The sequence below is a fragment of the Andrena cerasifolii genome, chromosome 12, assembly GCF_050908995.1.
Source record: "Andrena cerasifolii isolate SP2316 chromosome 12, iyAndCera1_principal, whole genome shotgun sequence".
NCBI classification, from domain to species: domain Eukaryota; kingdom Metazoa; phylum Arthropoda; class Insecta; order Hymenoptera; family Andrenidae; genus Andrena; species Andrena cerasifolii.
The window spans coordinates 9,583,954-9,611,245 of NC_135129.1; the positions used below are offsets into that span (position 1 = coordinate 9,583,954).

Genomic DNA, 27,292 nt, shown 5'->3' on the forward strand with positions numbered 1-27,292 from the left:
CGATCCTCTGTTTGCTTCTTGTATGTTTGGTTCATATCTGGATTCATATCAAATTTAAACCAATTCCACCAATCCAATTGTCTTGAAGCTTTGCAGGCGTGTGTAGTTTGAATGACAATACAACATGTATTAAAAAAAAAATAACCCCCGAGGGGGTGAAAAAGTTATCCAGGCATCAATAAGCACTACAAAAAGTGTGAAATCTCCACAAAATTACCTTTTTTAAAAAAGGTACAAAAAAGTGCGCCAAGTATACCGGCGCGTGCAGACAAACGAAAAAAAACTGTCGTAAATTTATTAATGTGCTATATTTAGCTTTACAAAACTAATGATATACAAAAATTGCGCCAATTATAAGAACGACTATTTGTACACACAATCGGATTTAAATGGAATAAAAGATTCATCATTGGAAGAAACAAAGAAGATAATAATATTAAGCAGATATATTTTTATAGAAATAAATAATTCAATACCAATAAATATTTTATTCAGAATACTTGGGGCTGCGAAACCAAAAAAATGTTAATTGTCTTGGTATAAATAATAAAATAAGACAAGACATCATTGGGACAAGACAGAAAGAAAAATATTAATGCAATTTATACATATTTATTCAGTTTAGCAACATCAATTCGGAGCGCAGCGCCAAGTATTTTGAATAAAATATTTATTGGTATTGAAATATTTATTTCTATAAAAATATATCTGCTTAATATTATTATCTTCTTTGTTTCTTCCAATGATGAATATTTTATTCCATTCAAATCCGATTGTGTGTACAAATAGTCGTTGTTATAATTGGCGCAATTTTTGTACCATTTTTAATAAAGGTAATTTTGTAAGATCTACTCGAAACGCCGTCAGACTCTCGCGAGCGCGGTGAAAACTTCCCTTAAACACAGTCAAGTAGTAAACCCAGTTATAACACCGCCCCCAAAAGTGGTCCAGTCAAACGGTATCAATGCAAGCGCTGGGAAAGCAAAGCAGCCGAAATTCTTTGCTATTTTCAGTGCGCTCCATAGAGCTCCAGTGAATCCATCGTGATCAAAGCCCATCCGCCGGTCGAGATCCATTAAACGCGACGTCCGAGCACCGGCGGATTCTCACTTCCTGACATTTAGCAGGTGAAACAACGGAGAACACGTACGCCGGTCCCCTCGGAGATGGCTGGCGCACACCCCCGCAGAGCGTAACGCTAACCCAGTGAAATAGATAGTCTCTCCAGGCTGGTATCGCGGCGCGGCACGGACGTGGAGAAGAGACAGAGTCATCGGCGGCGAGGGTGCGGGGGCGCGTGAGGATGGCGAGAGAGAGAGAGTGTGTGTGTGAGAGAGAGATAGAGAGAGAGAGAGAGAGAGAGAGAGAGCAAGAGTACACAGGCTGGCAGAATCCATCCATATATCGCAGGGCCAACAAACCGACCGAATCTCGACAGGACGAATGGGTAGGCCGCGTTTTCACCGTTGCCACTCCGCACCGTTTCCACCAGGTCGCCGGGGCCTCCGTGTGCGCGGGGGGTGGCTCGAGTGTGTACACGGGTGGTGGGTGTGCGTGGATGGGTATAGTTACCCGTAACGCGGCACACCGATCCGCCACACCGGCTACGACCAACGAAAGCTTCGGCCGGAGCGGAGCGCAACGGAGAGAGAGAGAGAGAGAGACGCGGCCAGATATAAAGAGATAAAGAGGAACAAGGGGGGTCGAGTGCGAGCGAACGAGAAACAGGGATGAAGAGGGATAAAGAGAGATGAAGTGGGGTGAAGTGGGCCAGAGAGAGACGGGAGGAGGTTACTGGCAGTGCAGCTCGGCACTCCGCAAATTTTCAACCGCCACCCACTCGACCATCCTCGTCCACCCCCCTTCTCCACCATCACGGTTCGCCAACCCCCAACCCTTCCTCTATTCGAGCTCGTTTTTGCCGCGTCCACCGCCAGATCAATGGGGTTGCTAACACGGGTAGGTATATGTGTCCGTCCCCACCGCCCCTGGTCAGACCGGTGCACCGCTCCTCGCCGCTACCCCTCGCCCACGAAGCAACGACCAACTACCCTCCGGGCACCCGACTACCCTCGCGATGCCTCATACCCGTCACTCTGTACAGGGTGATTATAAAGTTTCCACGGACCGATGCTAAATGAATTGCCGAGACCCTTCTCGCGTGTCTCCGCGGCAAGGTGTCACGCTCCAGAGGGGTGGTTTCTTCAGGGAGTCACCGGTTAGGGGCGCTACCCGTAGGAACCGCGGCCCAGCTTCCGAAGGGTTGAACGTGCGGGTGTAGCGCGAATTAATGCTCGAGCCTCGCGATGTTCCGCGCGATTGAGCGCCGCTTGGGATCTGATTTATCGCCGACCAAGCAGCCGACCCCTACGGAGATGAAGCTCCGAGGTGACGTTATTGTACCGAGCGGCGTTTGGTCCCTGTAGCTTCCCACTATTTTTTGCTGAAGTGCCGGAGTGTCGAATGTTTAAAGAGAAATTGCAAATGAGAGGCTGGTCGAATGACTTGCAGTAGATCGAGAAAGGTGGGAGCAATTCTCGTCCCATTGTCTCACCGAAAAAAGAGGCAAAGGGACGTGATTACAGGACATGGATCGGCATAATTGCGGGCTGGCGTAATGACTTTTTTATCAGTTCGCACCGCAGGGACGCGCGACTTGCAGGAGCAGGGTCGAATTGCCGGGCCGTAGGGGGAACGATCGATAATTCTGTTTCGGTTACAGACAATTACGACTGATTCGACCGCTAATCAACGGCACGACGGCTGGCTGTCTGGCCAACGATCCGACAAATATCCTCAAAGTGATCAGACGACACGGCCGTCCTAGCAATGCCGGCCACGTGCACAAGCGCGCGCGCGCGTGTGCAAATATCGACGCGTCCAATAAACAAATGGAGCCCGTAAAGTAAAATGGGAATAAAATAATTTCGACGTCGCTGACTGTTATATGACGTATAGACCGCGACGCTTCGGGCTCACCGGGGAGCCGCGTGTTATTATTTTTCCGGCGAGGCGGTGACTAATGAAAAGACTGATTACACCCGACAACTGCGTTCTGGTTTTTTTCATTTCCAAATAAGAGGAATTTTCAGCAACAATGGAAGATAAGCTGGGAATATTTAGAGGAGACTTTGCTTCGCGTGATAGCCGAAGGAATGTTCTGCTTTCTTCAAAGAAACTGAAGGATATCAGTTATCGATAAGAAATACTCCGATGTATCCAAGTAAGAATGAAGCTCGATCAAACTCCTCCACGGGTGCAATTATTATTATAAACCCCGAAACACGGAGCACGAACCCGAGGGGGCGAGAAACAAGTAAAGTAGCGACGACACACCCCGCGTCCAGCTCCGCTCGGCTTATTAAATCCCAGAGACATCACCCTTATTAAACATCACCTGTTGAGGGTGCTCAGTCGCCTCGGGCCGAAAAACTCGCCTCGGCGGGGGTGGCCGTTGCCCCTCCGCAATGAAGCATTTTTCAAACCGGAGTTCCCAGGGAAAATTTCAGGGCGAAAGTTTCGACGACTTGGCCGCGGGCCAGCCACTTGGTGGGCGGTCGTCGCGGTCGGTCGGAAAAATGCTCGACCTATTCTCCTTCGACCCGGCGGATTATACCCGGGGCCGGTCATCATCATCGCGATATATCGGCGCTTCAATCGTCCTTCCGATTCATCGGCTCGTAAAACAATGCCCTGCTGATTACTCGATATAACTCCCGAGGAGGGAAGGGGTGGCGAGAAAGGGCGATGCAGTTGCACCGCGTTGCATTCGACCGTTCGCGATTCATACGCAATAGAATTACCGGTTTACGCGGCGTCGCTGTTGCACGCGAATGCCGATAGCTAGGTACGAGCCGCGACTACCAATTAGGATCTCAACACCGCACCCCCTCCTAGTTACCCCACCGATATCCTTGCGCGCGATATCAATGGATCCTTGCAAATGAAATTTCCTGGCTCCCCGGCTCGCGATCGATGTCTAGGATGCTTTTAGCGGCCCAGTGCTCTCGGCACGATCGGTTTAAGTATAGGTCGATCTTCCACCGGTGAATCGTAAATTTTCCGAGGAAAATGTACAATGTATATTCCCTCGAAGGCATAGGACTCCTGGTGTGTGACGCGTGGCGTACTGACAAGGAGAGGTTTTTAGGTGTACGCCTCCGATTGCTTTGGCTATTGGATGTGTTTTAGTGGACCGAAAAATAAAAATTAGGAAAGAACTAGAAAAATAATAATAAACATTTTCAACAAAATGTAAGAAACCGACTTCAAAGGTGCGCTAAAAAGGATAAAATAGTTTTTTGAAGTCGGTGCCAAAATAGAAACAAAATTAAATCGGCTAGACGCGCGACGACCCACTAAATTTTTGCGCGCTGTAAATCCGGCGTTAGTGTGCTAATGGACTATAATCCTAATGGATATAATTGATAAAGTTTTAGAAATTGATTTAATTTTGTTTCTATTTTGGCACCGATTTCAAGAAAAAACATATTTTGTGCTTTTTAACGCACCTTTGAAGTCAGTTTTTACTTTTAAAAAAAGTATTATTTTTTAATTTTTAGTTACTTTTGTTTGAAGTCGGTTAAAAAACATTTATCATGGTACCAATTGGGGAACATACTCCATATAAAAACGAAAGATTCATCCAAATTGGTCCACGCGTTACAAAGTTATGCGCGAAAATACATGGAATTCTAGATAATTTTAGAGTATCTAGATAATAATAAAAAAAATTAACATAGTACCACCTTCATACGCTTTCGAATTGAGTAACCTCCTCCTTTTGAAGTCGGTTAAGAAACAGAAATAAATTTGAGGGGTGGTTGAACCCCTACAATATGCAAACGGGCCAATATAAAAAATACCTACATCTTATTTTTTGTTCCTCTAAAATATATCCAAAAAGGAAAGAAATCGGAAGCAGACACCTAAAAACCTCTCCTTGTGAGATATAGGATCCCACAGAACTACCCAGCGTAATGGTGACTCTTCCTCAAACGCGTACTAATTACTGAAATGGGGTAAAATGAAGCTTTGACTGGAATGAGTTCCCTGTTCCAATCGACATTCCCTTTTATAGGTTTCGGGTGTTGGCTGGAGGTTGGAATATGTGATATCGATGACTGCCATCACGATTCATTGCTATGACACAGTGGGGAAGAGAAATGCGTGGCTGGCTGTCTCGAAAGCCACGAATATTCGTATACGAAGAGCCCGTGACAGTCGATTGAGGAATCAGAGCAGATCCTTCGAAACAGCTGGCTCGCATGAAAAGGAGAGACCGAAGAAAATGGGGGGTCGCGAAAACATTGGGGGATCGAAAACCGCGCGACTTAATGTTCCCCTGTTTCTTGAGGAAGATTCCAGTGGCAGAGGCCCCCCGAATATCATGCCTCGATCGGGGATTCGACAGCCGTCTGGAAATCGAGAAGACCGAGAAGACGGCTACTTCAAAGTCGCGGTCGTTCTTGCGTAACCGAGGGCACTAGAAATCCCTAAACATCTGTCAGGTATCACTCCCCCCAGGGCGGCACTGTCCGCGTTAAATCAGGTGAACGATTCGCACAAAGGACCAGCCAGACCTCCTCTCGAGCACGCTGTCCGAGTGCAGCTTCGCGGAAGTCTTCTTCATTCATCGTCTCCTCCTTCTTCGCCCTCTTGTCCGTCGTCGCTCCTTGGATCGTTTGGGCGCGCAAAATATTATTCTCCAGACGCAGCACGCAAGTATTTCGATTTTCTTGAAAGAAACGTTTCCTATTTCCATTTCTTATATTTAAATCCGCGATTCTATTATTCATTTCTTGCAAAGGGTAGCTTTTAAAACTCCTCTGTGACACTTTCACACCCCTGTCAGTGGTGCATCCTCCAGGAAGACCGTCTGTCCACTCCACCCCTACACATACACGTGGCCCTGGTTCACCCTCGTAACGACAGATGGCTCACGGTGGTCAACCTTCGAGGGTCGTCCCTCCCTTCCCACCCTGGAAGGCCTACTTCGTAGCCCCGGGGTCGTGCGCGCCGGTGTTCGTCTTGAACTTTCGCCGAACTATCTCGAAAGCCTCGAAGAGGCGGAATTAGTTTCGGAGGGCCGTGTGTAAACGTGTCGAGGAAGACCGAAGCAAGGCGAACGTTTGGACAAACAGATTACCGCGCAGTTAGACGGTGCACCTGATCTCCTATAATTTCCTCGATCCGATTTCCTCGCGAGGATTATCGTGCCGCGAAAGGACAAGGGATTGTTTGCCCAGGCGATCGGTTTCGCTTCGACGCGCGTTTTTGCCCTCTTTCCCCACGGGGTATTAAACCCTCTCGAAGGATTACCTAAAAGGATGAGGAGCAGAACTTGCGTTGTTAAGGTGGGTCACTCAGGTGGAAATGAACTACCAGTTATTTTGCAGGTAAAAATTTGAAAATATGTATTTCCATATTATTTTTTACGCTGAAATGAATTATGTAAAAGTGTTAATACAGTGACAATGTTGTATCTCAAAATTATAAAAAAAATTTGAAAACATTATTCGATTGTAAAATCCATACCCCACATAATTCATTTCAGCGTAAACAAATATGGAAATATATATTTTCAAATTTTTATCCGTAAAATAACTGGTAGTTCATTTTCACCCGAGTGACGCCCCTTAAAACATTCCGATAAAGGGCAAGAGGGTTGGCTTGGGACCAGAGAGCCTTGAACTTTCTTCGCGACTTTCACAAGATTTGTTGCATAGGCAAACTATTACGTGTAATTAAAGAGTTAATTTAATCTTATTTTGGTCGACAACTGCGAGGTGGCTTGGCAAATATTTGTATAGGAAAAGCTCGTTTGCTCGCAGGTAACTGGGCTTCAATCCTATTAGCGATTCTTTAGATTAGGTGCGAGGATCGTCAAACAGTTGCAATAGGATTTTTTACGAGCTACCAGGGCTAACGACCTAAAGAACAATTATTTTTCTTGAATATCCGAGTACTTCAGAGATTCCTACGAACTGAAGGGTGGATAGGGGGGAAATATTTCGAGAAGAGAATTTTCAAATGAATGGTCACGAGCGTGTTCGGAGGCTTCGCCAGACGACACGCGCATCTGCTCCGCTCTTCTTTTTTCTTCCCTCCTTCCACCCCGGATAATTCATCCCCGATAGACGACGATTCATCCCCCCGGGCACGACCTATACGATTAACACGTCAAAAAGCACAAAGACCACGTCGAGGTATGTCATGGGAATAATTTTTTTTCTCCTTCCACCGCCGATGCACCGGTGCTGCGACGCCCAGCGACCCCTCTGGTTATGTTTGCACACACAAAACGTTTATCTGCGGGGCACCATGAAGCACCGTGCGCCCCGTCCATTCTCCAACGTATACACGAGTTCCTCGTGCCGCGAGATTGGGACTCTGTAAATGTTTACTGCTATTTTCCTTAGGAGTTCATCTTCTTTCACTCGTAATCGGTGCAGCCTGAGAGGCTTCTTCCAGTAATCCTTTCGACTGTTATTGTCATCCCTTTTGGCCGATTCTTTTTCCACGGAGAGCGTATTAGGATCGGAATAGAGCACATACGTTTGCTGAATGACTTAGACTTTGTGCCGAGGCAGGACTCCGTGGAAAGAGTATCAATGTTTGCTATTCCCATTTTGTGGGGTGGAAGTTGATGCTCGAGGAGCTGGAGCCTGAGAAAGGGTGGGCATGTGAGAGAAGGATTCAAGGTCCTAGAAAGAATTCCTTCCGAGGAAATTGAAAGATTCTCCCTCTTCGGTGCTGCTCCCATAAGAATCTCTCATTCGTTCTCGCTATAGACTGCTGTCTTCCTCTGTCTCCAGTTTAGGGGAGGAAAAGTGGTATGCATTTGTGTCACAGAGAGAATCATACCGAAGTGACGTTCATCAAAGCCACCTCAGGCAATCGATATTAGTCGGACGGGGTTGCCTGGCGTTAAATTATAAATCAAGCGAATCTTCAGACTTGGAGCTTCTACGAAGGCTGCGAAACGCCATGAAATATGCAACGGTCTTAGAGGGTAGTTTCGATCCGCACAGGGGAGACGAGCGTTAAAATGGAATTAACACTCACGTCCGTCCAAAAGTCCCCGGCTGGGAATCCGCCTGGAACTATATTCGCGACGATCGTTCGCCCCTTCCGCTTCGAGGGGGTTGAAACTTCCTACCCCCTTTCGTCGCTCTGTCCACGTGATTGTCTTGGTGGTAAAGAGTCGCCTCCACCGACGCAAAACAACCAAATGAAACACCATCCAACCGTATCCCTGCCTTTTTATCAATAAAATTAACTTTGCAACTTACACGCGGTGCAATTTCTTTCATCAAAATCTGCTCCAAAGTCACGTGGTTCAATCTCAAAGATTAAAACGCAACTTCTACTCTATTTCGCAAAATATTCCCCGTTCACTGCGAGTAACCGAAAACGGGATTTGCCCAGCCATGGATTTCAACGATTTTCCGCAGGTGCCTTTTTCCTTTTTTATCCGAACTCATAACCGCTAATCCGCTTCTCATTAGTGTCTCGCGTGCGCGGCGCATCGCTCCGCGACGCATTTTACCGTTCTAATGATGGCCAGAGCTTGTGTGATTGAAGCGCAGCTACTCTAATAAAATAAATCATGCGTGGTGGAGAGGCGAGGCGAGGCCGTCGCTGGGAACAGTGCTGTTGGTTCAAATTAATCCCATTGTGCCTGGATTTGGTCGGCGCGCCAATTAAACGGATTATTATCGTCGCTACCGTCATTACTTTTTGCGAAAAGCAGCCCGGTCACCGGGTTCGATCGCGAATTTTTATCCCCCTGCCACTTTTTCCCCACAGTCTTTCGAGCTGTGATTGCCCTCACCCCCTCTCCCCAGCAAAGCTCGTTTCATCGGATGAATGTAATTAATTAATATTTCCACCGATATATTCGATTAATTTTATCGCTCGTGTTTCGTTCTTTCCCGATTCTTTCTTTTTGGCTCGTTAGAGGGTCGATGATGGGGAGGGAATAAAAAGCTCCACGCGAAGTTCGACAATTCGGTCTGCCTAAAAGTAAGCTTTCACTCAAGTTTCTCTATGAATGAGCTCGTTTCCGTACGAGATATTCCGCGTCAAAACGGATAGGTGAAAAATTTAGTTTCACCGATTCTCTTCAAAATTACAGCATTTGTCGATAACCTTGCAAAAACAAAGTATACTAAATTTCAACGGCCTATGTCAAATAGTTTTCGAAATACCATGGGATCCGTGCAGTTTCAAGCGGTGTGCACTATCGTAAGTTTTATTTTTTTATTAACTGTTCCCAAAATCTCTCCACTTTTTCTAAAAAGGCATTTATTAGTCGAAGACTTAACGAATCGAATGGTATTTTTTTCAAGCCGGACGGTGGGTAGGAACGACGTCAAATCACGATTTAAAACTTTGACATCGATTACTGTTAAGCTTATTAACAATAAACAAAATATTATATATACGTTTTGAGAAAGCATTCCTTCAGCTTTAAAATGAACCCAAGACAGTGGCATTATCTTTAAAAATGACCGAGATATTACAGTTTAAGTGATGACCCGTCAGCCGATTTTGTTTGATTTTCGAAACTTTAACATTAAATATTTCGAAAACTATTTGACATAGGCCGTTGAAATTTAGTATACTTTGTTTTTGCTAGGTTATCGACAAATGCTGTAATTTTGAAGGGGATCGGTGAAACTAAATTTGTCACCTATTCGTTTTGACGTGGAATAGCTCGTACGTGTTCATTCTCTTGATTCCGTTAGTTACTCTACTTCTGAATTCCCACAAAATGGGTAGCAAAAATCTGTAGAAAACGTTACATGCAACATTCTCCAATCCCAGTGACGAATGATCCACGTCTAATTCCGCCGAGCCACCCCCGAATGCCACCCCCTCGTTCGGAGAAGTCTGCAGTGGCCCGTGGGGTGTGATCATGTGCTACGAATTCGACCAACGCGTTTAGGAAATACACCGCGGGCTCTTAGCCAAGATGGCTACCGGAAATTGCTCGGTGACCTTACTTAGGACTTAGCAGTAGGACTTAAGGGGAAGACGGGGCCGGCGAAGGGTTACCATATCGTCAGACACGATGGAGGGAAGTGCCATTAATGAGGTAATAGCGTAGGGGGAGGACCCGAGGAGTCTGTTTCATCCCAGCTTGATGAGCCGTCCCGAATTACATTGTCTTCGACGGTCATTTCGTTATGGGATGGCTTCTAACGTTCGCCAACAAGCGCGAACAGTGGTTGAACGACGGTTTGCGTCGTTGCCTCGTGATTTAGGAACGTCGGAGGGATTTTTCACGCCGTGGTAATTGCGCGCGAAGGGTTCCAACGGTGCTCCGTGATCTTCTCACCCTAAATTTGATTGTTTCGTGACTCCAAGCCTAGCGAGTTGCAACTTTTTCCTTCGAGCTAATTAGAGGTTTTCCATCGGGGAAGAAAAGGGACCGGTAAGCCCTAAATTAACGAATCCACGGGGTTTCTGCGTTGCAGACAGTTTCTAAGGACCCCTTATTAAGGAATGACAGCGACGAACCGATCAGCTTGATTCAAGACTCGACGCTGTCCAATCATCGCGCGCGTCAAACTGGAATTGTTCAATTACGATTTGTCACGTAGCGCCGATTTTCCACACACGTCGTTTTTCGCTCACCCCCTTACACCCTCGGCGTTCGCGGCAACTCCGTATGGGGTCCGTAACAATACTACGTAAGGGGCTCCGTGTAATAATGGCCCCGGGGGCATCGATCATGCGACGACCTAGGTACACGGGATCTCAAAAACACTCGGAGGCTTCCTGTGAATCGACCCGTCGAGATTTCCATCCGGATGGCCGCCCTCGAATCGCGACGGCAACAGAAATTCGTGAAATAGGGGAGACGGAGCAGTTCGATGCCCCTCGACAGATCAGAAAAGATAGTTTTCTGACAAAATTGATCGTTGGTTGGTGGAAATTCGATTTGCAGCCACTTCCTGATCGAGTTCTTCGGGATTCCCTGCGACAAAGTCTTCCTGGACTGTGGAGCGATCCTGCCTGTCTAAAAAAACACCTCGAAGCTTCCCAGCACCTACTACATCCCCTTAGAAATTACCAGAGGCTCCAAAAGAAATCTGAAGCATCCATCCTCCACAAATAACCCCACAGAGAATTCAACCTCCCCGTTCAAAATATCAACTGGAAACCCAGTTCGTCCACTCTTCACCCTCGTAAGCAACCCTCAAAAAACCTTATCACCTAGAGTTAAAGCACGACGAGTGTCTCCGGGAGAAGTTCCAAACCCTCGATCAACACTTCTTGGATCCTTCAGCACGGGATCCTCGAGCGACCCCAAAGCAAAGCAGACAGCCGACCCCGAAGAAACAATCGCGTGGACCGAACTTTGGGTCGAAGCTGTACATATGGGTGTGAAACAGGGTAGTAGGTACAAGCCTCGGCCCCTCTCGTCGTTGTACAGTGGCGGGTTTAGATTTAGTGTAGGTGTACGCGCGTGCACCCCCGGCGCGGGGGGTGTCGGGTGCGCGGAGAGCTAGGCGAGCCAGCGAGCATTCGAGGGGTGCGTCCCGAACACGTGACGCCTGATTCATACACAGACTGCTACGGAATCAATTTGTAATCTTGACTCGAATTAAGGACGACGGAGGGGTGATCGGCGAGACGGGAGGGGCGGCCGGTCCGCTGAGAAGAGAGGCGAGCGAGGGGGCGCGGGGGGGTTGTACCCGTTTATTGGGAAGCGAGCCTGGCATTTGGTGCGGAGAATGTGGCACGGCTATACACTGGAATCTGAACTGCCGCGTGCTGAGAGCATTATAGTCTGGCTTGTAGGTTATTAGGTGCGTCGGCTAATAGGCATCGATATCGGGTATTAATAGCAGGTAACCAGACGGTGATAATGGGTATCAAAGGGCGGTGTTTTAGCGCGACGCGGGGAATAGTAATAGCGGCTTTTACCTTGTTATTTAATCAATCCCCGTCGTGCTCCCAGCTAGGCGATTTTTTCTCTCTCGCCACCTGGTGCGCGATAGGAAGGGTAGGTGGACGTTTTAGGGATTTCTGACGCTTCCAGAGCGATTAGATCGGACACGATTGTAACCGAGGTTCTCTATCACTATATTTACTACCACGGATAATTCAAGACGACGTTGTTAAAATGTAAATGATTTCCAGCCAGGGCTTGAAACCGTTATTATAATGATTTCGGTTCTTGAAAGAGTTATGAAGAACCTTTATTCGGAATAACCGTTATAAAGAACCTAAATATCAGACTATATAAGTATAAGTTACGATTCCTATATAGCTCTATAACTTTTATTTTTTAGAACCGATTATAGAAGGTTATAGAACCGATTCTTGTATTTATAATATTACTTATTTATAATAATTTTTAAACAATTTGGTTACACAGAGTAATATATAGTTGTAATATGTTGTGATTTCATTTACTGTAAAATTCTGTACAATCGTTACAAGAATCGGTTCTGTAACCGCTTTGTAACTTATATAGAACCTAAAAAATAAAAGTTATAGAGCTATATAGGAACCGTAACTTATACTTATATAGTCTGATATTTAGGTTCTTTATAACGGTTATTCCGAATAAAGGTTCCGAATAACTCTTTCAGTCAGAACCTTTATATAACAGTTTGAAACAGTTATTTTCGAAACCTATTCAAGCCCTGTTTCCAGCACTTCATGGAATTCTATAAAAAAAAAAAAATACACGGAGGGTGATTCCGCGAGGTGAGGATGCTGGGTGCTTTAAACGAATAAACGCGAAGTGGCGAAGGGAAAAAATGGCGAAAGGGTTGTGAGGGCGAGCAAAGGGTACACGCCAGGTTCCCTTTATCGGCCGACAAACTTCACGGGTGCGTTTCTCCGGCGAGAGAGATTCGAGAGATTCGAAAGAGACGAGGCTGCGAAACAAAAGGGGCGTAGAGAGCAGGGTGCAAGAGGTGGCTGCGGAGGAGGAGGAGGCGAGGGGGTGGCACAGGTGGGGGCAGAAAACGATCGGGGCAACGAGAACGGAAACAAAAGCGACGCGGGGCGATACGCAGTATGGCGACGCTTCCGGCTCGCTCACCGCACACAATGCACACTCCCGTGTTAACTTCTGTGCCCTGTGCTTGCTCTTCCACCTTCCCCTCAACCGCCACCCCTTCTCGCGCATCGTTCTCCATCCACCGACGTCGAAACACACGACGCTACCCTTCGTCCCTCTCTTACGCCTGCTCTCCAAAACTCCGCGATTCCGCGCGCGTTACTTGAGCCGCTGATAACCAGGGCCGACGATACCTTTAATTGCACCCCCGCCGGTGCTCCGCGGAGCAACAAGTTTGCTACGACGAGAGCTTCGATCGACAGTGCTCGATCATCCTTGTAAGTGAAGAACTCTCTGTCTGGATATCCAAAGCAAGCTTCTCTGCGCAAACATTCAACTCCGCAGGTTTGCAACCCCTGTTCCACACCGATTTTCTACAAAGGAGGATTAATAACGCGAAATGCACCGGCTTCAACTGAAGAACAGTGGAGAATCAAAGCGCTGCGAGTTTCCAGACGCGGTTAAAAAACAAAGTATCCAGCCAACCGACGCTCAAAGTGACGTTTAAACTGAAGCCCGCCGGTGACAGACGTAATCCAGCCTTTCGCTCAAAGCTCCTCCGGCCCTTTGTGTAATTTTACGCAACGCAAAGTTAATCTAACCTCGCGTTTCCCGCCGGACTAGAGGTTCCTAGCCGGGATCGAAACGGCACTCGATGCCGCGCCGTTGACGAATCAAACGACGCCCCTGTCGGCATTGGCCGTGCATCTTTTCTCGCCTTTTCTCTATTTTTTCCCCCCCGTCATACTCCGCGGCATCTCTTATGCTGCTGTGACATTCGGGCCATTGTCTTTGTCCAGGCGCAGGCACTAGGCTTTATTAAAAAAAAAACAGGCTGCAGCCTTTTGCTGGGCAGTGGCGAGGAAACGGAAGCCTCGGGGGGTACGTTTTAAGAAATTAGTCCTCCGCGCGGCTCGTTAAGTGAAATCCCGTCCTGCCGTCGCTTCTCCCCGCGAACGGGGCCACTATTAATTAATTGCAGGCCCTGTTAACGTCCATGGACACGGTCGGGTAACATAAATCGAACGGCGAGAAACTTCACCGGGGGGTAGGAAGGAATTTTGAAAGGTTTTATTTAGGTAGAGATAGGTAGGAATTTGCTCTTTTATAAATAAGACTGAAGGGACAAGTTTAGTAGGAGATTACTACGGTGGCATGGGATATTAAAAGACAGGTCAGAAACAGAATGCAAGTCAATTTACGGAGAGAATGCTGTCAATTAGTTGCAGCAATTTCAAACAATTGGGATTATATATATTCGCGTAAAATGCTTTTCAGAGCTTAAATGCGCAGATTTGATTTCTCCGCAGCAGAATTCGATATACCAAAAGCTTCGGGATTTTTACAGGAATTCCACTGTATCGCTGAAAGAGACGCTACCTTTGACGCAGCTACTTTTTACCCCCAAGTTCCTTACCCTGTTCAGGGGACACCATCGGAGGGAGAGGCGGGTGTAAGCTTTCCTACACTTCGATCATCGCAGATGCGTGGCAGAGGGTGGAAAAAATGGGGTTAATCTCGCGTTAATCTGTTGGTAGGTGCCGGGACCAGCCCCTGAAGAGACCGTTGCTCAAGGACAGACTCTAAACGCGTGAAAGCAGAGAAATTCGAGGGAGCCTTTTTCACGTCCTTTTACCTAGAAATTAGCCTGCGAACCTTCGGGAAGACGAGCTTCCTTCGTGACGATCGGTAGTAAAAGTTTCGAAACTGGGCCTTTATGGATCGTGGCCTCTATTCCGCCAAGAGGGGCTACCGACAGGGACGCGTCTTTTCCCATAGAAAGCTGGCTTCCCGGTATCAATTTGGGGCTCCGATTCGAAGCATCGATAATGCAACCCTCTAAAGCAGTAATCTCTAGAAATTACACCACGCTGCACAGTGGGGAAATTTCGCGATTTATGTTCATGTGAGGTTAGACCGATCGCAAAGAATTCATCCAGATTTTCAAGTTGCTTCAAACATTTATATTGTGTTATCTAAAGATCTGAAAATAATTTCAAGGCATGGATTCAATTCCTGGTGGTGCGTAAGATATCTTTTTGACCTCAAAATAATTATGTTTCGGTTTTTAATATGTAATTTATACAATTTTTAAAGTAGTGTTTTAGAAATAACCTTTTCATATAAGAATCAATTTTCAATACGTAAAATAGTTATCAATCCCATAATATCCTGCAATGATTTTCATTCCTATTTTACGTTGGACTATTTTCATTCTATAAATGCAATTATTAATTGCTGATAGTTGCTAATCTTGTAATTATATGCATTTTTTTAAACACGACCCAGTGCGTCTTGTCTAACATACGACATAACTGTGACCGAGACTGGTTCACATGTTATACATTACAAACCTTCTTATTCTTTTTTAATGTATGTTTGTTTGTCGTCAGAAGCGATAACCCTTCTGCTATGCCCTGCTGCACTGTAGCAGAGGCATGCTCTAACAAAGAAAAAAGTGTATAAATGTAAATAATAAAAAAATCTTTATCGTTCGTAATTTTTGTAAGTGCTGTTTTTCGGATAATTTAGTTTCTCATATATAAGAACGTAAAAGTGCCGAATTTTATATATTAAAAATAAGCTTTGAGGTTTTGACCACGAAAATGGATATAATTCTTCAATTGACATTTGCGTTAAATTTGTGAAATTAAAAATTTTCATTTCAGTAGTTTTGGCCATAAAATCGCAAAAATTCCCCACTGTGCGCTGCTTAGAAAAGAACGAAGAAAGCATACGGGACACGGGGCATGAAAATAGAGAAATAGAAAACTTTCACCGCGTATTTCCTTTACTGAAAAATTAATGAACTTGGGAGACTAGCTACGCATCTCTCGACTTTGATAATTAACATGCGTGACTGAATATCTCATGTGACAATGTTTGGAAGCCATGGAGGGTCGAAAATAGAAGTGAAAATGCGATTCTGCGAGCATAGAAATGGCGCGATCAAGAAATTGAATCGGGACTGGCCTGGTCTGGCCTCACCTCGCCCTTCCTCTTCGTAACGTGGCAGGCGAAAGGGGTGGCGAGAGTGCGAGTGCAATTTCGTTGTAAATCTCGCAGGAAAGCCCCGTGAACGACACGCTGACCCAGAAAGCCAAAGGGTTGGGATTCCGTCAAGATCGATTCGAATTTCGTGCACGACCAAGCGTCGACCTTTACGACCTGTCCTTTCGAGTTTGCCCTGGCAGAAGGGCTGAATTGGCGCGCCTCTTTTGCGCGAAAATCGGTGAAATGAGCCCCGCACCCCAATAAATCTCTGGCCACGCCGACCTTCCGTCTTCGTCCACCACTGCTGCGTCAAACGCCGATATAGCCTCGTGGCCCCCCACGAAGACACCGCATGAGTCCCTGTCCAAATATTGGGCCTAACTGCCCGATGATCCTCATAACTCAATAAATTATGCCGTTTATTAATGGGACCAGGCTGTGGCGCGAAAACTCCACCGTGAGTCGTTGGAAACTTTCATCGAGGGAAGAAACTACATTCATTACTCAAATAATCATTTTCGATGTACACTTTGTTTTTCCAAGTGCTCTCTGTGGTATATATGTGTGTTTGTGCGTGGAGTGTGTGTGTTCAGGTGTACGCGAGTATCGCCAGAAGGCATCAGAGAGTTTTACAAGCAGATAATGCGATACGCGTGTTATTGTTACCAAAGTATTACTAATAAGTATATAATTACGTCAAATACCCAGTGATAACAGCCCTTGCGTACAGTTCAATTTGCGATACAAGGAGAGTATGCAAACTACGTACGTAAAAGTTACCAGGTAACCTTCTCTGATTAGTCTTAAAGAATCCAAACACCACCCCTACTATTGAAAAATTGAATCGAGAAACGAAGAGCGTCCTCTGTGAAATCCACGCGATGATCCTCCGAGATGCACCAGCTGCGCGGCAGCGTTTCACTCCCGCGATCCTCGTGGAGGTGAAGAAACGCGTGCAGCGTGGAGCGGAGGAGCGTAGATGGTGGCCAGGGTGGGGTGTTTGGAACACGTGCGCGTGAAAATTTACGTCGTCACGTAAGCGTGGCGCGGCTGGCAAGGTACGACGGCCGAGAAGAAGGAGAGCAGACGGAAAGCGAGGAAGGATCGGAAGGAGACACGGGGAGCGACCGAAACGCGTGTACGTACGAGTGGATGACAGAGAGGGATGACGGCCAGTGGACGGGCAGAGAGTGAAAGCCGCGAGAACGGGGGAGAAAGAGCGAGAGACAGGGGTGCGTGACGAGGGAGGGAAGAGACGGGCGGGAGGGTGACGAGCGTAAGGAAGAGCGGAGGCGCAAGCCACCCTTGGCAAGAGAGGCAGCAGGCTAGCAGCCCCTTTCGCAAGGCACCCCCTAAGCCTGGTTAGGGGCGAAGGCGGCGAGCCGCGGAGGCCACAACACGACCGCCGTCCTCATTGGTCGACGCGCCTCGCCTGGGTGGGGCTCCGGAAAAATTGGAGGGGAGAAAAATCCCCTCTAAATAGCTGCGGCTGCGGCCGCGAAAAACTAGAATCCGCTCAGCCGGCATCGAGAGCGCGTCGGTTCCGCGTACAGCTTCCGTAGATCATTTTTAGTTTGCATCGATCATTGGGACAGCGAGTGCCAGGAACGTGTCTCGTTCCTCGGGACTATTAAAAGAACATCGTGGACGCGAAGGGACTCCTTCGTTTGTTTGTTTGTTGGTGGTGTTTCGTTCCCGTTTGGCTTAAGTGTTAGAGACACACGGTGCGATCCCACGAGGAGATACACAATACTCAGTGATAAACGATCTTGGTGCTCTTGAGGATTACACTGTTGGACCTTTGTGAAAAAAAAAATGCATCTGCCGGACGGACCATTAGGAATGGACAGCTTCAACGCGATTCACGAGACGCTGCAGGCCTGCCACGGCAACCTAGTGAGGACCGGGAGCCCAGTCATCCTCTGCAGCGCGTTGCCGTCACACTGGAGGTCGAACAAGTCGCTACCAGTGGCCTTCAAGGTCGTGGCGCTCGACGAGGTCACCGACGGCACCCTGGTCACCATCAAGGCGGGCAACGACGAGAACTGCTGCGGGGAACTGCGAAACTGCACCGCGGTCATGAAGAACCAGGTTGCCAAGTTCAACGACCTCAGATTCGTCGGTCGTAGCGGAAGAGGTCAGTATCCGAGATGTCCTGAATCCTCTCCCAAGCTCGGCTTGCTTGGCAACGTTCACAGAGAATTAACAGAGACATCTTCGCGTTTCGTTACAGGAAAGTCCTTCTCACTAACCATACAAATCAGCACGGTACCATTCCAAGTGGCCACCTACACGAAGGCCATCAAGGTCACGGTGGACGGACCCAGGGAACCAAGGTCCAAGTCGAGTAAGTTCACCACAAGCATCTCCAATCTCTCCTCCACCCTGTATAACCATCGCATCGAATCTTCTACAAGATTCCTCCGGCTCTAGATCCTCGGACATTAAGAATCCTAAACGTCCAGCCTCCCTCGAATACCACCCCGACAAACTCTTCAACCCTCCATCTTCAGAAACAAGAAACGCAGCCCACCCTTCACTTTCTCTATCCACCAATTTACTCGAATCTCAAACCACCCTCGAATAAATTCAGAAAACTACCTAGACTCGCGCGTATCGGACACTCTCCTCACCCTCGAGTCGCCAAATCTCGAGCTGCAAGTCCAGCGAAATTCCAAGAGGGGAAGAGGAGGAGGAGAGGTGGATAATTCGGCGGGAGCAGCGTGACCGAGCGCAGAATCCGCAAACGGGCGTCGGAGTCTCGCAGGCGTTTAATAATCCGGTGGACCTCAAACCGCGAGCCGCAAGCTCCGGAGTCGTTCGCACGTGCACGTGTACAAGGGTGGTTGTGCGCGACGAGCTCGCGCGCGCGCACACGCACTCCGTGGACACACGGGGAGACGCGTGAAAGCAGGGCCTGCGAATCCGCCTTCCGCGGAGACTTTTGCTGGCATCGTTTCAAGCCACCGTCGGACGTCCTTTCTCCCCTCCTCCCCCGAGCCCCGCCGCCGCTGATTTTCCAGCGGCGACCACGCCGTGGAGAACACTAAAAGTCCCGTGTGTTTATTGGTCGGCTGCTCGGTCGGCCAAAAGAGCCGCGGCTGGCATTAGAAAAGACGAACGTTCCCGTCGGCCATCAAACCGTGTTCCCCCGCCTGCAAAGGAGCCGTCGCGTTTACGCGTTTGTTTATCGCGCCGCATATGGCGGTAGCATGTGGCTCGTGCTACGGAAACCGTACGAGCGGGTAGCGTTATAGCGTAGCCGGGGATCGTGTAAACAGAAATCGGCTAGCTCGCCTACGGAGAGCGTCGTTAATCCGCGTTTTATGGCCACCCAGCCGCCCCCGAGTCGACTTTTTATCTCTGCCATCGCTACTCTTTGTCAGTTCGTTAGGCGTCCCTAAAGCCGCCCTGGATATCTGGTTCTCCCCGACAGTTTAGTCTTGCAGGCCGTTCTCCTCGCTCCTCCTTCGTTCTCCGCTGTGCTTCGTCTTTTTTTTTTCATCGGGTGGGCCTCCGCGCGGAAAAGTTTGCCAAGGTTCCCCGTGGCTGCGGAGGAACCTTGATCGCGGCATTTATTTATAGAGCCGAAGGAATCGCTGCTCGAGTTCGGATTTTCCTGGCTATTTCCGACGCGAACGCGTTAAATAAAACCACTCTTTTGCTTGCAGATTACCAGTACGGACCTGGATTCCCTGGATTTGGACTGTTCAATCCATGGGTGGACGTGACGTACCTGGGCCAGGCGTGGCACTTGCCTCACCCTGCGTACGTCAAAGGTAAGCTTGCTTTTTCTAAGACACGTGCGTACCTCGATAACTGACCACCTGACGATGTTCTGAAATCTCAATTCGCGGTTGGATGTACAAGAAGCTTAAGATCTCTGATCGGTACCCAGAACATCGTTCACTCGTCGCTTGTCGAGGTGCATGCTCCATGGAGCGAGAAGCCTCTGCGCCCCAGCTGCCATTCCCCAATCAGAAGTCGGGATAATCAAAAATCCTAGTCGCCCAAAGTGCTCCTAATCGGTCCCATCAGAGCCCTTCATGTTCGTCCCGCTCGCAATCAATCAAATGCCAACAATGCGCGCGGCAAGCCAGTCCGGCGAAGCCGGTCTCGTTGCACCGAAGGAAAAGGGAAGCCTTGGAAAGAGGACACGCGTTCACGAGAGTCCGCGTTATCGATTTCGCCTGTAGTCCGCGACGCCTAGCGATGATTCATACACCCGTGGCTGGACCGAGGGGTGAGCCTGAGCTCCCTTTTCCCACAACGGACCCCTTCGGCCCCCAATTCAGCCGCCCCACTAGCTGCGCAACAACAATACGACTTAGCCTCCCTTCACCCACGAGCGCTTCCTCTCCCCGAACGGCAGCTCCTCTGGAAACGCGGCAGCTTCTCTAATCGACGCGCTCTTTTTCTCTGCTTCCTCAGGAACCATACCAATGTCATCGGCGGATCTGTTCCCACCGACCTTCCCACCGACGGTTCTACCGCCGTACTCCTTCGAGCCGGTGAAATTCCCGACGGAGTACACCACGCTTCCAGCGAAAACCACCACGGCGACCACCACGCCAGCAGCCATACCGAACAGTCCATCTAAGACACCCCCGAGGAGCCCCAGTGAATGTGGCAGCGAATCGGCCGCCGAAGAGGTTCGCAGCGCGTTCGTGCCCATCCGATTGAACACCCTTCCTCCCGCGTCGTCGGTGATCACCGCGTCCTCGTCGTCCCCGGAGAAGACCGACGTGAAGCCTACGCTAGGCGCGAGGAACGAGCTCAAAGCGCCCACCGCCCTGATCGCGCAGAAGCTCTCCATCAAGAGGAGCCCGTCCCCGACGAAGATCTCGTCGCCGCCGACGGCCAAGCCGGTCTGGAGGCCCTACTAGGGCCCAAGTGACCTCGGGACACGATGAAACAGGTTTTCTCGCTGGAAGGCTAGTGATTACTTAGACGTCGTCGGTGCACGCGCAACGGTCCTATCCGCTCGTGATGAAAGGAACCGGCGCGATCGTCGCCGACGTTAATCGTTGCTCGATAGAGCGCAATTTTTTTTATTCGTTCTTGTTTTCTGTACGCTGCTCGCTCGTTCTTCCGGGGCGTCGGGAGTTCGACCGGTGCGCGTCCAAATGATTCGAGGTCTTCGGTTTTACGAAGACGGCGCGGCAGAGATGACGTACTTACTCGCAGTTACGCTACGGAGATCGTACGTTAATTCACGGTGATTGAAGAGGGTGGAGAGGTGTCTTCTCCGATCGATCGAAGGCTGGTCACTTTCGATCCGCTCGGTCGTTGTGTACATACGCGAGATATAATTATTGTACATAGGGCAGTTTGTAAATACGTGTAGATAGTTCGTGGACAATAATGTAGAGAGACAGAGATATTATATATATATGTATACTCGTGAGCGTGCGTGGAACGAGCATGTGTACTGGTATGCGTGGGTGCGTGAGTGCGTGTAGAGAGAGACCAAAAGACAGAGATATTGATATTATTTATAAGCCAGAGATCTAATTTAATGTAAACAGATGGTATTATATAGAGACGGAACGAGAGGAATAAAATCGAAATCGATGCGAAAATTTAAATCGCCCTGCTGTTCGCATTCTTTCACCCCTCACCATTAATTCACTCATAATTACCACCCTCCATTAAGAAAACCCTTAATTCTGAAACTGCATTCCCTACAAACCAGAGGCGGGCAAAATTTTTAATTAAATAATATTTCGAATAACGAATAAAAGTTAAGAAAAAATAATTCGGTCCTGTGTCGAATAAAGTTAACTCGGATTAACGAACGAATGACTAATAATTTGTTTAACTTTTATTCGCTATTCGAAATTTGATGTTAATACAAATTTTGCTTACCTCTGCTACTAACACGCTTCCTTCGTGGAACCCATTCTCTCCGCCAGAACTTAACCGTTTTTCACTGAATTAACACCGCCCCTACTTCTCGCATCGCGTTAACGACTCCATATGCCGCAATCTCGGTCAAGGGATTCTTCGTGGGTCAAAAGGAAGGCTGATTTTCACGGTGCCCCTCGAAACGACAGTTTCGGTTCCGTCTTGCACGCGTTAGGCCATAGGAACACCATGAAAGAGATTGAAACGCCGCTTCGTGCCGCTGCAAGGGGAATCCATACTTTTTTTTTCGTCGCGATTTAAATCTGAATGGCCGTTCCACCGCGGTCGTTCGAGGTTCCTGCGTGTGCACGTATGGGTTCCCATACGGCGAACACAAGGGTAGAGAATGGTTTATATTGAGGGGAGTGCGTGAGATCTGTATTAGTACCGATAGGCCAGCAGAAGGTCAGTGCTTCTCATTCTCCTTTTCCAGTGAACCAGCGCGAGCCTCTAAGGTACACTTTCCTCCCTTAGACTTTGAACCAACGAAAATAGAGAGCCCAGTATATATTCAACAATTTTTCCTCCCTTTTTCGACAATTATTCGAGGACGGAAAAGGCGGCGACGTGAAATTTGGGCCGTCGGTGATTTCCGCGCAAAAACGCGCACGAGAAATGCTTCAAATTCGACGTTCCTAGCGGATATCGTGTTACGATAGGCAAGGCCTCCATTGCCGCCACTATGTCACTGTGAAACATAACCTAGGACAAGGGATTCTGTGCTCCGGCCTCTCTCTTTTTTTTTTGTTTTCGTTTTCGCGTTCAATCGTTCCGGACGTGTTTGTCAAGCCCGCGCATGGAAGTCGAGGACAGTCAATCTCGGTGACAACGTATAACTCAATTCACCGCCGGGGGAATATAATGCCTGACGCGTGTGTCCCGAAGAAAGCCATCGGAATTCCCGTGAATACCGAACGAGAGGAGTTATCGGCTCTCATAACGAATGCGTCGGGAAAATAGGATGAATATTAAAGAACTATGGGGGCCCCAATGAACGAAGATATCGTCGCTTTCAGCGGATCAATGGATGATCGATCTTGCTAAGTAGATCGTATGAAAATGGACAGAATTTTTGTAGCGTATCTACGTGACTCTATATTGAAACTTATCTTCGGCCTTCAACATTGTTTCGCGAAACTGCATTGTAGACTATTTCTTCTCCGATCGTGCTCGGTATTGACACGCAATTAAGAACCACCCTGTGTGCGTAGGATTAGACGAGCGAGGTGAACGAGGCGAGTAAATAGAGAAGGACCGGGTGGGCTTTTTGAGCGATTCAACGGGATCAGGCTGGGGAAAATGAGAACCGCGTTGACACCCCGTAGCCGTGGGGCTGCTCGTTGACGAGTAGACAACGGAACCAAGCAACCATGAAGGGTCGCCGCATGAACCGAGCCAAACCGATCGGAGGCAATCCGTGTGCGCGCGCGAGCCGGCCCCGCTGCTAACTAATGTTTGCCCAAAGAATCGCGAGGAATAATTGAGTCAGCAGCAGAGGAGAGGAAAAAAAATCAGCGCCCGAATCACCGGCGGAATAATCGACTTTCGTCGGGCCAGACTTCCTCGCCTCGCGATTTTTCAACCCCCTCGCCGGAATGGACGGTGTTTGACGACCCCCTCTTCGGCGAGTCGCTGCGCTGGCTCTCCGTGCACGAATATTCCGAGGAATTCGTCAAACTTTCGTCCCGAGATTTCGGATCAACGAGGTCCCTTGCACACCTAATTTCTATTTCGCTGAAGATAGACCACTGTCACTGCAGGCGACGCGAGTTGAACGCGACAGAATAATAGAACAGAATAAGATTCGCCAAAGAGCTTCGTCCCGGTAAAGTCGCGGATCCTTGAATTAAGGAACATAGGGGTGGAAAAACGCGAGAGTAGTTCGATATGGGGATCAGAAGCGCGGACAAAGTATCCGAGGGATCCGAGCGTGTCGACATGCCAGAGGATCCTCCTCCCGGTGGCAGGATCGTGAGGACAGAGCTCGAGGGTCCTAGAGTTAGGCAATCAGCGTTGATGACGGGGTACTCGCGGGGCGAAGGGCTCGGACAATTAGTAACCACCCTGCCACCCCCCCGTACACCCTGTCTTCCCGCACCTTCGACCTGCGATTCAACCGGTGAACCTGGCCAACAACGCGGCGACCGCAGCCGCCACGCATGCGAAAGAGGCTGCTGGATCAGTGCGACGAAGAGGGCCGACGAGGAGCCAAGAGGGAAAGAGACCAAGGGTTTACGTTCGTTGGCAGCGTTGCGTGGTTTACGCCTGTGCAAAGGGTGATCTTCGTTGAGTCATTCCACGCGAGGTCGGACACTTTTCGGAGTAACATTTCGGATTTTGCTGCGACTTGGATATGTTGTAGTCTTTAGGGGTATATAAACATATCTCGAAGGATTTTTCGAAATGTCAAAAATTGTGGATGTTACAGCTCTTTGAAGTATAGTGTTTACTATTTTTCCAAAAATTATAACTGTTGAACTAATAAACTGATAAAAATGACCTTTTGGGTGCTTACAGTGCAGATATAAGAGTACCTAATAAAAATTATTTCACTTAATAAAAACGAATTTTTGACCATTTATTTAGTAATTGTTCTAAACAAATGGAATTTTATAGTTGACGGCACCTTTTTAAAAATTTGGAAAAATAGGAGGATAAAGCCCTGTTTTTCCTCTTTATGGAAATGTTTTGAAAAACGTGGACGTTTTAAAATTAGCCAAATGAAAATTAATTGAATGTAACGCTGCGTGAAATCACACCGGCTCGACTGGTTGCTCGGGCCGTGCGATACTCGCAGCGGCCAAGTGGCTATCATATCCAAGTTGCACCAAAATCCAAAATGTTACTCCGAAAAGTGTCCGACTTCGCGTGGAACGACCCCGTTGGCGGACAATATCAACTCGATCGGAACGTTGTTCTGGCTAAGAAGAGGATTTACAAAAGAAGATCCTTTTTTTTCATGTCCTCTCCAACTGGGTGATCTTTGCTCGAGTCAGGACAACTTGGAGACGATCCACGTATCACTGACACGAGTATCAGACGCGATAAGGAGTTAATTTTCCATGCAATTGGTCATCACGAGCCGGCGTCTTCGTTGAAACGATGATCCTAATTACAGCGTCCAGATCCTACAAACAGCCTCCCTCGTTACGATCAAGGAAAGCGTATCGACTGAAGGATCAATCGAAACCACCGTTCCCAAAGTCGCTGCCAAAGAAGCCACCCCCGTTCGAGGGACGTTCGTTTTAATCGTCCGTTCGGAGCGCTTGAAAACTACTCTAAAGACTACTCCTTCTCTCTGTGGAGGGAAAGGGCCGCGCCACTAATTGCCTCCGTCATCTCTTTCCGCGAAACGTGTCGAGGATTACACGACGTCCGAGGAGGAGGATGGGCGTACTCGAAGGAGACCGCGGGAATAATAAGCCAGCCTCTGGAGGGTCCCCCCTGTTCCGTCGATCAGACAATGCCCCAGAGGAGTCGATTGAGGATGGAAGAAGCGCCAAGATCCTCGAGAGCACAACGTCTTTCCAGACGAAGGAAAGGCAGCCAGCTACGCGGTCTCTTCGCGACCTCACGAGTCGCCTAACGAGCTGTTTTGCATGGCAATGCTTCGACCTCGTTATCGGTTATCGATCCGTCACGAACACAGCCAGCAGCGGCACGCTGGCCACGGATTAAAGAGAACCCTGCGCCCGGGCTGCGTGCACCACCGTACACGCTCCTACACTCCCGTTGCACGCCGGGAGTAACGCGCGTGTGCACGCGTCCCGCGACCGTCTGCGGCCGCCGGCGTATTTTCAGGCCACGGTTGTTTGACCGATTGCCACCGAGGTTCGGTGAAAAGGCGCATCGTTTCGCGGAAACCACCGATTTTCAGCCACCGCCGACGCTAAATCAGCAGGAACCGTTCACCATTTCGGGGAACCTCGATCGATTCTTGGCTTCTGGTCGAGCTACGCGGATGGAGCGCGGGCCTCCCTGGCTCCGCTCTAGCCGACTGTAGCGCGAATTTCCTCGCGTGGAGTGAGAAAGGGAGCGTAAGGGGTGGGCTCGAGAACCGAAGAGACGCGTTGTTGGAAGAAGCATCAAATTTTCTACGCTCCCACTTCGCGTGGGCTGACAACACACATGAACTGATACGTATCGACTGCATCGGTTGCAATCTACCAACCAATGGAAACCCAAACGCATCACATACGGGCAGCGACGCGGGATCGAGCTTAACCCTCTAGTGCATAAATTTTTAATTCAGTTGGAAAATTTAGACTAGTCTAATTCGCGAATGAAAAGACCGAATCCGATGTCTGTTTTCAATTTGGAGGACGTCTGAGCTCCCCAGGGCAGCCCTCTGTGTCACCGCCTTAAGGCAGGATCATGTAGCAAGTACAAAAAATGTAGTGTTTTTTTTATAAAATAAATACTTCATTTTTAATGAAAAACTATGAAAAAATGTTGGAAAAAATATAAATTTATGATATAATGACCTATAGTCATGACTTCTTTATGTACATACCATTCTTTATACAGATTAATTATATTTTATATCATAATGCATAGCATATATCCCTTATTGTTGTTCAAGGATACTGTAGTTAAAATTTCGTAATAATTTGTTCAGTACTTTTTGAGATTTTTGTGAGCACACAAAGAAAGGCTGTGGCTTTATTATAATAGTATGATATGATATATGTGTGTATATAGGTACCAAATTTCATGAACAAAGAGCTAAATGGTGCACAAGTAAAATTTTCACGCATCAATTATTAGGGTGATAAACTAACACCCTGACTAACTTAGGATGATCCACTAACATGATACCCCCTTAAGGCGGCTACCGGCCAAGCCTCGCTTCACAGGTGTAAATTATTCTTTGCTTTCAAATCTTTATTCCATTCGATAGATCACTACACAAACTACTTACCAATAATTTTCTTTTAGCTGTACGGTGTCGGGAAGTATTCTATTCGATTTTTTTATTTTCAAAAATAATTTTCGCAGCATGCTTCGTTCAAAAATGCACTTCAAACTAGATTTCTGTCAAATCGAAACGTCAGATTGACACGTTTCTTATGCTAATATATGCGGTGTGGCAATACTTTTAAGGCTGGCAACTGAGAATTCTGAAAAAAAATTATAGCCGCCCAACTCCTGGATTAAACAGGTACCCGCCTTAAGGCAGGCGTACGCACTACAGGGTTACCGCTTCAAGGACTGCGAATATTATACCCATTCACTTGATCACTGGCCAAAAATAACGCCTCTCTGTACCTACTTATTGGCTCTGATCACTGTACCTCGGCACCC

The 27,292-nt window shown here is 48.0% G+C and overlaps 2 protein-coding genes across 9 annotated transcripts in view; one reads left to right on the forward strand and one right to left on the reverse strand.

Moving 5' to 3' along the window:
- The window catches only part of LOC143375562 (uncharacterized), a 112,333-nt gene that overhangs the window by 36,516 nt on the left and 48,525 nt on the right, over window positions 1–27,292 (reverse strand). The gene's annotated exons all lie outside the window — the stretch shown is intronic.
- On the forward strand, window positions 17,537–21,660 carry LOC143375251 (uncharacterized). The gene is made up of 4 exons (XM_076824180.1): window positions 17,537–18,218; window positions 18,315–18,428; window positions 19,753–19,860; window positions 20,513–21,660. Exons 1-4 carry the CDS (start codon window positions 17,897–17,899, stop codon window positions 20,965–20,967), a joined length of 999 nt encoding a protein of 332 aa, XP_076680295.1. The 5' UTR covers window positions 17,537–17,896; the 3' UTR covers window positions 20,968–21,660.